General features: G+C 53.1%; 1 protein-coding gene across 1 annotated transcript in view; it reads right to left on the bottom strand.

The window, feature by feature from the left end:
* Positions 1 to 107: 107 nt before the first annotated feature.
* Positions 108 to 11792, bottom strand: part of ABCC3 (ATP binding cassette subfamily C member 3) — a 56176-nt gene continuing 44491 nt past the window's right edge. Inside the window, exons 27-31 of the mRNA XM_047759273.1 lie at positions 7967 to 8113; positions 7654 to 7812; positions 6929 to 7095; positions 4045 to 4239; positions 108 to 1273 (exon numbers count right to left, since the gene is read on the bottom strand). Coding sequence (XP_047615229.1) covers positions 1165 to 1273; positions 4045 to 4239; positions 6929 to 7095; positions 7654 to 7812; positions 7967 to 8113 — 777 coding nt within the window. The 3' untranslated portion in view covers positions 108 to 1164. The remainder of the gene's footprint in view (positions 1274 to 4044; positions 4240 to 6928; positions 7096 to 7653; positions 7813 to 7966; positions 8114 to 11792) is intronic.

The raw sequence follows: 11792 nt of genomic DNA, 5'->3' as shown, positions 1-11792 counted from the left end.
GAGTCAGAGATGACCAGAAAACTTGGTAAAGATTAACAAAGAGATCCTTTCCAAATAGAAGGCCTTGTGCCAGATATATTCTCACCTGCGGAAGAATAAACACGTCATTGGCTTGCTCAAAAAAGCAAATTTAATTCATCCCCTCCTCTCATTTACCAGCCTGGAACTGTCAGGTCAGGGGGCAGCCTCTGGGCTCCTCTGGGCTCCCATATTCAGCTTCAGCCAGAGTGAGGAGGATGAAGGATTTGGAGACCTCGCGGGTTATGGGGACCTGTCTGGAATAGACCCCTAAAGGAGCAAGGAAATAAGCTCCTTGCCCTTCTCATCCCCTAAAGAAGCGGGTGGAGCAATTGAGGGTTGACATAAATGTGGAGGTGTTCACAGCAGCTTTCTCAAGAGGCCTCAGGTCAGATTGCAGAGGCTTTACTTCTCACCTTTTTACAGTATCTGCACAGCAGAGCAGGAACTACTGGCAATTATCCAGTGGATTTTGGCTGTGAAGACAATATTTCCAGCCAAAACTCTCAGGTCTGAGGTTTTCAGATAATTCCAGCCATGTAAATGTGTATGAAGTCTATCTCTGCCTCTCCCTCCTTCCTCCCTGCCTCCTCTAAAGGTCCTAACCCCAGACCTTGTGAACAGAAAAAAGCTGTGTTGGGGCATGTGTATTGTTGACACATAGCTTTATTTCATCAGTGCTCCATTTTTAATAGATCCAGGCCAGCACCCCAGAGTACTGGACTCAGTTCCTAGGGACAGCCTGACCTGGCAGCCTCTGTTGCAGGAGGAAGAAGCTTTATTAAAAAAAAAAAAAAATCCTCAGAGTTGAAAATATAAAAAAGCTTGGGGATAGGGAGGTCATCCCATGAAACCACTGAAAACAGTACAGTGTGGAAATAACCTCAGATTAGGAGTCAGGAGACCCAGGGACTAGTCTGGGCTCTGCCTCAAATTAGCTATGACCTTGGGGCATGTCATTCACCTCTTGGCCTGCACTTCCTCATCTGAAGCATGTAGCCTGATTATCCTGTAAGGCACTTTACAGGGGCAAAAACCTAACAACCGCCCCACAACATTTGCCATCAAGTCCATTTTATGGATAGATTTGGTGTCCTTTCCTGATGAAAACCGGGAATGTCCAAGAAGAAATCCAAGGAGTATATTTTAGGCAAGTCCAGCATCTCTGGCCATCCCGTAGAAGATGCCTCTGGCTGCAATGAGGTTGGCTGGAGAATCAAACTCAGCTATAGTCCCTTTGTCCAGGACGAGGACCCTAGCCAAAAGAAAGAAGCGATCAGGTCTCCATCGGCCCGGATCTGGCTTCCTGGTCCAACCCTGCCCTTCTGGGTACTACTCAGGCCCCTCAGCGACACGCCAACCCTCCCACTTCAGTCAATCCACCCAACACAGTGCTACGCCACATGTGCACGCTTGCAAGGCTGGTTATTTTAGCCACTCTGTTTGCCGTCCTGGCAGATGAGGCGGTTTCTGGGATCAAACACAAGGTCCTATTCATCTCTGCTGGTTGGGGCTCCAAAAACCTTCCCTAATGAGCCCTTCCCCTCACCAGGGTTACAGGACTGTGCACAGGGAGCCACGGGCCTGTGTGCTTCCATCTGCTTTGTGCCAACGTACAAAGGCACTCGGCGGGAAACTGGGCTGCAGTGAGGCCTGATGCTCGAATCTGGGACTTTGGCTGCAAATCCGCCTGCTGCTGGTGGGTGTATCTACCCCCCACTCCCGCCCCCCTCCCCCACCCCCCAAGCCAAACCTGGGGCTGGGATTAGAATCGCTTGCCAACTAAACACAGGGTACACCTGGTACAGGGCTGAAAGGCTGCCTCCCAGGGTGTGCCCAGAAAGGGCTGCCCCAACCCTGGGAGATGCTGGGAGGGGCTGGACTGCACGCACTGTTTCCCTACCCACGGGGCTCCTGGAAACATCTCCCGGGAAGAGGTGTGTCTGTGCAGATCACTGCCTGGGCACTGCCCATTGCAGCCCAGGAGACTGCTCCTCTCCTTTCAGTGCTTCTCATGCCCTTAGGGTGAGAACTAGATGCTTTCCCGTGGTCCTCAAAGAGCAGCAGAGTGAGGCCTGTGTCTTTCTCCCCCTCCTCTTGGTTCTACTGCCCCTTCGCCCTTTCTACACCAGCCTCACGTGCCCTCCTACCTCAGGGCCTTTGCATGTGCTATAGCCTTTTCCTGAAATTTTCAGTTCCCTTCCTACTCTTTCTCCTCTCCTGCTCCCCAGCTTTTACTCATCCTTTTGAGTCTGGCTGGTGCTTCCCAGTCCTTCAGAGAGAAAGTGTCCTGGCTGCCCTGTGTGGGTTGGCTTCCTCTGGCCTCCACACATGGATCCCTGCTTCGGTCCTACAGGCTCTAATTACACATTCAGCAGCATGATCATTTGATTCATTTCTGCCTGCCCTGCTAGAATGAATGAATTCCCAGCCCCCAAGGGCCATTTGAGTTTTCAGTCTTCAGGGCTGCTGGTGAAAACCATTTCCTGTTAGGCCTGGGGAGAGATCCTCTCAGTCTCCCCCTTTCCCTTGTCTGGACCCGGGGCCTAGCCCTTCTGCCTGTCCTGCCCCCCATTCTCCCAGCCCTGGGGCGGGGGGTGTGGTCTTGGATGAGAGTGGAGAGCTGGGGGGTGGCAGGGATGGGACAGACAGGCAATAGCATCAGGCATTGTCAGCTTGGTTCCCAAGCCCCTGGGAGCTGTGTGGGGACACCTCTGTCAGCGGGATAAGGTCTGGCCCATTCATTGCCTTGTCCATGTATCCTCCCCACCTCCCCACCTCCCCACGCCCTGCAGGTGTTTTGTCAATGAGGGCTTGTTTATACTGCATATTCCGCCATAAATTTGTTTTGGCCTCCTGCCTCCTCCTCACTCTGAGCTCTCATGTCTCTAAGGGGGCCAGCCTGGCAGGCCAGCACCAGCTTACTTCCGTCAGGCTTTGGAGTCACCCAGCCCCTCCTCTTGTCCTCCTGCCCCACACCTTGACATTGAGCGCGATGAAGGAAGAGGTCACGTTCTTTCCTTTTGGCTGAATGGGCTGCCTCCCCAAGGAAGTCATAAGATTCCAAGAGCAAGGCTCCTCCCCTAATCCTTTCAGAAGCTGGTTCTAGGGAGAATCACAGTGAGCGGCTAGGGAGGAAATGAATATTTCCTAGGACTGCCTGTACTTTATTTTTTTTTTTTAATTTCTCTGTGGTTTTTTTGTTTGTTTGTTTGCTTTTTAGGGCTGCACCTCCAGCATATGTTGGTTCCCAGGCTAGGGGTTCAACCGGAGCTACAGCTGCTGGCCTACAGCCTACAGCCTACAGCCCTGCGGGATCTGAGCCGCATCTGCAATCTACACCACAGCTCATGGCAACACCCAGATCTTTAACCCACTGAGCAAGGCCAGGGATCAAACCCGCATCCTCATGGATACTAGTCGGATTTGTTTCCTTGTCACCACGATGGGAACTCCCCCACCTGCACTTTAAACGCTTGATTTCATTGACTCCTTTCAACAACCCCAACAGAGAGAGAGAGAAGTTCATGAAGGTTCTGCAAACGGCCCAAGGTCACAAACCAGTCAGCAGCAGAGCTGGGCCTGAGACTCCTCAGTTTTTCCACCACAAAACATCTGCTCCACATGGTGCCATCAGGGTCCCATCACGGCAGGGACCTTTCCTTTCCTCAGTGGCTTTGTAGTCTGTACACCCACCTCACAGGGTGGGGATGGGATTCGGCCCAATGGATCTGGATCCCCTCACCTCATAGCATTAATAAGAGGCTGGGAGAAAGTGGACTGTCTAGGGAGCCCCAGCATGGCCCCCCACATGTTGGTAACACCAAAGTGTCCCTTGGGTTTCAGAAAACATCACTGTGCCCCCGGTGCCCAGCTAACCCCTTCTGTTCTGCACTCCCCCCATACCCTAGACCATCCCACAAATGGTCCCATATCCACCCAACCAGATGTCCTTCATCTGCCTGCCACCTCTCTATGGCCCGGGCCACCCCACCAGGTCCCCCCCGGGTGGTTCCCATGCCCCACCTGGTGTAGTCCATGATGGTGTTGAGCCGATGCGCAATGGTCAGCACCGTGCAGGCCTCGAACTGGGTGCGGATGGTGGCCTGGATGAGGTCGTCCGTCTCCAGGTCGATGGCGGCTGTGGCCTCATCTAAAACCAGGATGCGGCTCTTACGAAGCAGGGCTCTGGCCAGGCACACGAGCTGCCGCTGGCCCACGCTGGGAATGGGGAAGGTAAGGCATCTCCAGCTAGGTGCCCCCAACCTGCCCCCAGGCCTCACTCCCCGATTGTTTCTGTCTCCACTCCTTCCCAGTGGCCCAGGGCTGGCTCTCGGTCTGACTTCTCCCATTTCTGCCTTAGCCCAGGACTCCTGGAACCCAGAGTTGAGGTCTGGACATCACAGGGATAATGAGGGGCCTTGGGGGCAGAGCCAGTACGTAACAACATTGTGAAATCCCCAGTCTGTCTCTGGCACCCCTGGCCTCCTCCTTCTGTGCCTTCTTCCCCGTCATCGCTCCTCAACTAGTGTCACTATGTTTCTCTGCTTCAATTAGTCATTTACACCTTAGTAAGAACGCACGTAAATGACTCTTCCTGGATATTTCCGTGCCTCCTGCTATCTTGCTGAGCCTAATATCACACAATGCAGTCATCTCCCACCCCCATGGGGAATATAGGCCAGGGCTCTGTTGTGGGAACAAGGAAGGGACAGGGCAGAGGAGGACCTGAGGGAGTCTTCAGTGTCTGGTCACTAGGCAGGTGGAGGAGGGGCGGGCTGCATACCTTTAACTTCCTGCCTTGGAAGCCAGAGCTTGAGAACAAAGTGAGGCTGTGTTCCCAACCACAGAGGCGGCAGCACCCCCACACCCAAGGACAAATACCTTGGCCCTTCCCTAAGGGGTGAGTCACTGCAGCCAGCGAAGGCCAGGCTCTCTCTCCCTGGCCCATTCCCGCAACTAATAAAGGTTTTGGCAGCAGAACGAGCCGCCAGATAGAACTCAGGGCTGATTTATGGTGGGACTGGCACAGGACACAGGTTAGATTTAAAGTGGCTACAAGCACAGTGAGGGAGGAGGGGGGTGGATCCCTGTCTCGGGTCCTGGTATCTGCGGGGATGGAGGGGTTGCTCTGGGGGAACCGCTGACGGCAAACAGGGATAGGAGAAGGGACCAAAACCCAGCTATGGGGCACAGGGTCCGGAAGCCTAGGCGTGTCCATCAGCCACCACAACGGGGCTGCGTAAGTGCACATTCCGTCTTACAGGGCTGCCTGGGGAGGCAGGGGCGTCCCGCCAGTGTCTATGATGCAGCAAGGAAAGGTTCGGGGCAAAACCCCCCACTTCCCTGAGTCCTTGCCCCACCCCTTGCTAGCTGAGAAGCTTTGGGCAAATAACTTTATCCTTTGGAGCCTCATTTCGGACTGCAGTAAAGATGAAAGGCGATAGTGGAGGCCAGTGTGCCTTGAACATTATTAAGGGCTGAGCAAATGTACAGGTTTTTGTTTTTGTTTTTGAGGTCTGGAGAGAGTCCACGGGTAGGGACTGAGCGGAATAATAAGAAGGGCTGAATTTCTCAGGAGTGTATCCAGGCTAAGGGCTTTCCACTTTATCACAGTGACCCTGAGACTGCTCTGTCCAAATGATAGCCACTGGCCACAAGTGGCTGCTGACCACTTGAAAGGTGGCGAGTCTGAATTGAGGTGTGCTGTAAGTGTGAAAATACACACGCAATTTCAAACTTAATAGGAAAAAAGTAAGATATTCGTAAAATTTTATATCAATGATATGTGGAAAAGATAATATTTTAGATATATGGAGCTAAATAAAAGAAACGATTAAATTTTATTTCATCTGTTTCTTTTGTTAACGTGGCTATTAGGAAAATTTTAATTACACACGTGACTCACATTATGTCCCTATTGGGCAACATGGTCCTAAAAGTTATGGGAATGTTATTATCACCATTTGAGAGTGAAGGAAGAGAAGGCACAGAGAGGTTAAGCAACTTGCCCCAAATCACACAGCTAATACAGGTATAAGTATCTCAAGCCTTTAGACTCAGGAAGAAGTGACTCTGGCCCTCCCTGATACATGGCCCAGGGACTGGGGACATAAAATCTGGGGCCGTAATGAAGCAAAGAAAGGCCTAAAGTGCTTACTTTGCTCAGTTCTAAACCACAGACAAGATTGCATCCACCTCAGGAAATATATAAGATTTCTCCAAAGCACAGTAGGTTTCTGCTTATCTTTTCCACAGGTTCAGTCCACACCCCCCTCCTCAGGCCAAGCACAGTACTGACCACCTCACAAGAGAGGACCGAAGAGAGTTTTGGAATCTCCCAGACCTGGTTGAAATCTCCCATCTATGTGACTTTGGTCCTGCCTCAGTATCTGCATCTGTGAAGTGGGACCGTGGACTATCTCTGGGGCTTGTGTAAAGAAAGAGTTAGTGTGCACAGTACTGGGCACACAGAATACACTCAATATAAAAAAAATCCCCCTGAGGAGTTCCTGTCGTGGCGCAGCGGAAACAAATCCGACTAGGAACCATGAGGTTGTGGGTTCGATCCCTGGCCTTGCTCAGTTGGTTAAGGGTCTGGTGTTGCCGTGAGCTGTGGTGTAGGTCACAGACGCGGCTCAGATCTGGTGTTGCTGTGGCTGTGGCATACAGGACAGCAGCTGTAGCTCTGATTGGACCCCTAGCCTGGGAACCTCCATATGCTGTGGGTGTGGCCCTAAAAAAGACACCCCCCCACAAAAAAAAAATCCCTTGAGTTCATGCCAGCTGAGATGGAAGCGGGAGGGCAAGGAGGGGCTGGAGTCGGGAGGGCAGGATTCTGTGTCCTTTGATGCTACATCCTCTAGCCCAGCAGAGTGCTATTCTTGAGCCACCCTCACCCGGTAGTTACCTGAGATTCTCCCCACCCTCGGAGCACTGGAATTCCAGGCCTGCCGGTTGGGAGCTCACAAAGGAGTGCAGGTGGGACAGCTCCAAGGCCCGCCACATGTCTTCCTCCGAGTAGGTGCCAAAGGGGTCCAGGTTCATACGCAGGGTCCCCGAGAACAGGATGGGTTCCTGGGGACAAAGCAAGGCCTCAGGGGGAGGCAGCTCAGGCCCCACAAGGAGCCATGAGCCCCGAGGCCAGGAAACAAGAAAGGGATGGATGGCATTCCTACGGTCCTCAGCCCTCCAGGAGGGAGGCAATGGCCAGGGAGAGAGAAAAACGCCTGCAGGGAAGTGATAAACCTCCACTTTGCCAATCGCAAAGTCCTCCATGAAGGTAGAAACCTGAGCCGCTAATCTGACTCCAAAGTGCCCAGTTGGCAGAAAAAAAAAAAAAAAATACCCTAGAGGAGCTGGAAAAAGTGAAACGTAAGTCAGAGCTATGGAACAAGGAGGCCAGCATAGAGCGCCTCGGGGGACAGGGCGCTTGGAGGGGCCTGTGGTTCTGCCGGCCCAGGGGGTCAGAGGGCAAGGTCTCATCAGGTCGGGGACATGTGACTCTTTCAGACCCACAACAGGCGGACGCTCTGTGGCTCTGCTCCTGCTGTCCTGCTCTCCAGCCTCCCAGGTAGAGGTCCCAGTCTTGAACCTCAAGCTACAGGACAGGGGTAGTCCACACTGGGCTTGCACCTGGGGGATGATGGTCAGCTGGGAACGCAGGTCGTGGAGCCCGATGTCAGCCACGTTGAGGCCGTCGATGCGGATTTCACCCTCCGCAGCTTCCAGGATGCGGAACAGGCAGAGGGTCATGGACGATTTGCCAGCCCCAGTGCGGCCCACGATGCCCACCTGGAGGGGGTGGGGGTGCCATCAGGGGGGAGGCTGGGGGGTGGTCAGCAGGGCCGGTCGTCTCCAGGACTCCCCTGGGAGGCCGAGCCGACCGATGTCCAGGCTGGGTGCTCACAGGCTCATGCTCCCCAGGCACAAACCCAACCCCACGCACCTTCTCACCGCCGTGCACTTGAAGACTCAGGTTCTTCAGCACCAGCTCCAGGCCCGGCCGGTAGCGCACAGAGTAATTCCGGAACTCCACCTCGCCACGCGGGGGCCAGCCTGCTGGTGGGCGGCTGCCCTCCACCACCCAGGGGGCCTGGCCGCCAGAGGAAGACAGCTTCTGCATCAGAGGGTACCTTTTCCCCAGCACCCCCATCCCCACTTTCAGTGTCCCTCTTGCACTAGGTCCTCACCTACCAAGGTCAGGGTGTGGGGTGGGGGCGCCCCTGGTGTTCCTATGGCCCAACCTTGTGGCTCAATGACTATTTTTTTTTCCTCTTCATGGCCACACCATGGCATATGGAAGTCCCCAGGCCAGGGGTCAGATCAGAGCTATAGCTGCCGGCCTACACCACGGCCACGGCAACCCTGGATCTGTAACCCACTGAGTGAGGTCAGGGATCCAACCCGCATCCTAACAGAGACATCAGGTCCCTAACCCGCTGAGTCACAACGGAAACTCCCTCAAGGACTCTTTATCCTTCTTTTTTCTTTTTCTTTTTTGGCTTTTTAGGACTGCACCCTCGGCATGTCGAGGTTCCCAGGCTAGGGGTCCAATCAGAGCTGTAGCTGTTGACCTACGCCACAGCCACAGCAACACCAGGATCCCAGCCACGACTGCGACCTACACGACAGCTCACAGCACAACGCCAGATCCTTAACCCACTGGGCGAGGCCAGGGATCGAACCTGCATCCTCATGGATGCTAGTTAGATTTGTTAACCGCTGAACCACAATGGGAAAGCCCAGGTTTGTTTGTATTTATTTATTTATCTTTATCCTTCTGACGTTATCCCTCAAAGAGCTGTGCCCTCCCCATTCCCCTTGAACCCCCGCACTCCACCTGCCTGGTCTTGCTCCCCCTTTCACCATTCTTTTTTTTTTTTTTCGTCTTTTTGCCTTTTCTAGGGCCGCTTCCTCGGCATATGGAGGTTCCCAAGCTAGGGGTCGAATCGGAGCTGTAGCTGCCGGCCTACGCCAGAACCACAGCAACGCGGGATCCGAGCCATGTCTGTGACCTACACCACAACTCACAGCAACGCCAGATCCTTAACCCACTGAGCAAGGCCAGGGATCGAACTCACACCCTCATGGTTCCTAGTCGGATTCGTTAACCACTGCGCCACGACAGGAACTCCCCCCTTTCACCATTCTTTATGATTCCGTGACAGGTTATGGGGCCACGATGGTGAACCAGACAAAGCCCTCATCTACATGAGGCTTCCATTTTAGTCTAGGGCGGCATATAATTGACAAATAAGCGAATCTCCATGATGTCAGATGGTGATGAGGGTGGAGAAGTGCCTGGTGTTGCTGTTCTGAACAGGGTGGTCAGAGCAGGCTTCCTGGAGGAGGTGATATTTAAAGAAAGACCTGAAGGAAGTGATGGAGTTCCCGTTGTGGTTCAGTGGTTAACGAATCCGACTAGGAACCATGAGGTTGCGGGTTCGGTCCCTGCCCTTGCTCAGTGGGTTAAGGATCCAGCATTGCCATGAGCTGTGGTGTAGGTCGCAGATGCGGCTCGGATCCCGCATTGCTGTGGCTGTGGTATAGACCGACGGCTACAGCTCTGATTCAACCCCTAGCCTGGGAACCTCCATAGGTCACAGGAGCGGCCCTAGAAAAGGCAAAAATAAAATAAAATAAATACCTGAAAGAAGCGAGGGAACAAGCCAAGCAGATATCTGGGGGAAGGGCATGCCAGGCAGAGGGAAGAGCAAGAACCAATAACTGCACGTGTGTTCTGGAGCACATGACAAAGGCAAGAGGTAGGAGACACGGAGTGGATGGCCCCATCGTGTAGGACTTTGCAGGCCATTTTAAGGACGTTATATTTTTACCCTGAGTGAGACGTAGGGCCATGCACAGAAGAATAGCGTGACTTGGTGTGTTTTTAAAGGATCTCTCTGGCTGCTATGTGGGGGAGGAAGAGTGGAGGATGAACTAAGGAGACAAGTTACGAGGCTGTGAAACTAAATTGGACATAAGATGATGGTGGCTTTGAGACCGGACTGACTACATAGTTTGGGAGTCCCAGCGCAAAATGAACACGTTATTCAAAAGTTATTTAGGGAATTCCCATTGTGGCTCAGCTGAAATGAATCTGACTAGGATCCATGTGGACGCAGGTTCGATCCCTGGTCCACTCAGTGGGTTAAGGATCCGGCGTTGCCGTGAGCTGTGGTGTAGGTCAAAGATTTGGCTCGGATCCTGTGTTGCTGTGGCTGTGGCTGTGGCTGTGGCTGGTGGCTACAGCTCCGATGTGACCCCTAGCCTGGGAACCTCCATATGCCATGGGTGCGGCCCAAAAAAAGACAAAAAAAAAGTAATTTAGAAATATCCAGGTGGTGACCACAGAGCATCAAACCAGTGTGAGGCCCTTCTAAGCCTTCTAAGAATGGGGACGTGTGTGATCACACCCAGGTCACACACCCTTGTTTTGTTTTTGTTTTTGTTTGGGCCTCACCCTCAGCATGTGGAAGTTCCTGTGCCAGGGAGGGAACCCATGCCATGGCAGCCACCCAAGCCCCTTGCAGTGACAACACCAGATCCTTAACCTGGTGCACCCCAAGAGAGCTCCGACATACCCTTGTTTTGAGATGGGGGAGTCAGACTGTCAGCAGTCAAAAAGCAAAGCAGCCAATAGAGACCACTCTCTTGAGTGTGCAAAGAATGGACAACAAGGTTGGGGGCAGAATTTTTGAGGTGTGGAGACCGGATCATGGGTATAGAGGGGGCAATGGGAACACTAGGCATTAAGAGGAAGAATTTGAAGATCCCAGAGGATGGAGGGGAGGGGATGACAGGGGATCTCCTGGGGCAGGAGAGGCCAGGCTGGGAAGAACAGGTGGAGTTGGGGCTCAGTGGGGACAGACAGGGCAAGAGCTTGGAGCACAGAAGCCGTGAAGGAGTGCCCTCCAAAAAGGAGCAAGGGGTTGTTTTGTCTGAATGTTGCTGAGAGGTTGAATTCGATGAATTAAAGTGCCCCTTGGGGAGTTCCCATCGTGGCTCAGTGGTGAATGAATCTGACTAGGAACCATGAGGTTGCAGGTTCGATGCCTGGCCTCGCACAGTGGGTTAAGGATCCGGCATGGCCGTGAGCTGTGGTGTAGGTCACAGATGCGGTTCGGATCCCGCGTTGCTGTGGCTCTGGTGTAGGCTGGCGGCTATAGTTCTGATTGGACCCCTAGCCTGAGAATCTCTGTATGCCGCGGGTGCGGCCCTAGAAAAGATAAAAAAGACAAATAAATAAAATAAAGTGACCCTTGGTCTGGAACCAGGCAGGTCACTGGTGAGTGGATTCAGTGGAGTGATGGGGCCAGAAACCAGACTGCAGGCGGCAGACAAGCTAAAGGGTGATGAGGCAGGGGTGGGGACGGAACCCATGCCACAGCTGCCATATGCCTGCTGCTGGAGGAGAGCCTGTGGAGGCTATATTTCAAAGCCAGTTTCATGACAAATGAGAGCAGAGAAAGGCGACACAGGATGCAGGGGAAAGGGAGGGTTGGTTTGTGTGTCTAGAATGGAAGCATATTCTTGCATATGGAGGGAGCAAGATGGATGAGGTAGCAGGTGGAAGGTGTAATGCAGGAAGTGAAGCCCTTGGGCAGCCACTCGTAGAGGTGGAGGGAGTGGACTTTGAAACAGGGAGGGACACTACCTGTTAAAAGAAAAAGGAAGAAGGTGAAAGGGACACAGGTTTGAGAGTCTGGAAGCAAGAAAGTCAAGGGAAGTTCACATTTTATAACCTACTTTCTTTTTTCTTCTTCTTCTTT

Source organism: Phacochoerus africanus, chromosome 14 (assembly GCF_016906955.1).
Source record: "Phacochoerus africanus isolate WHEZ1 chromosome 14, ROS_Pafr_v1, whole genome shotgun sequence".
NCBI classification, from domain to species: Eukaryota; Metazoa; Chordata; class Mammalia; order Artiodactyla; family Suidae; genus Phacochoerus; species Phacochoerus africanus.
This window is presented reverse-complemented; position numbering and strand designations above follow the sequence as displayed.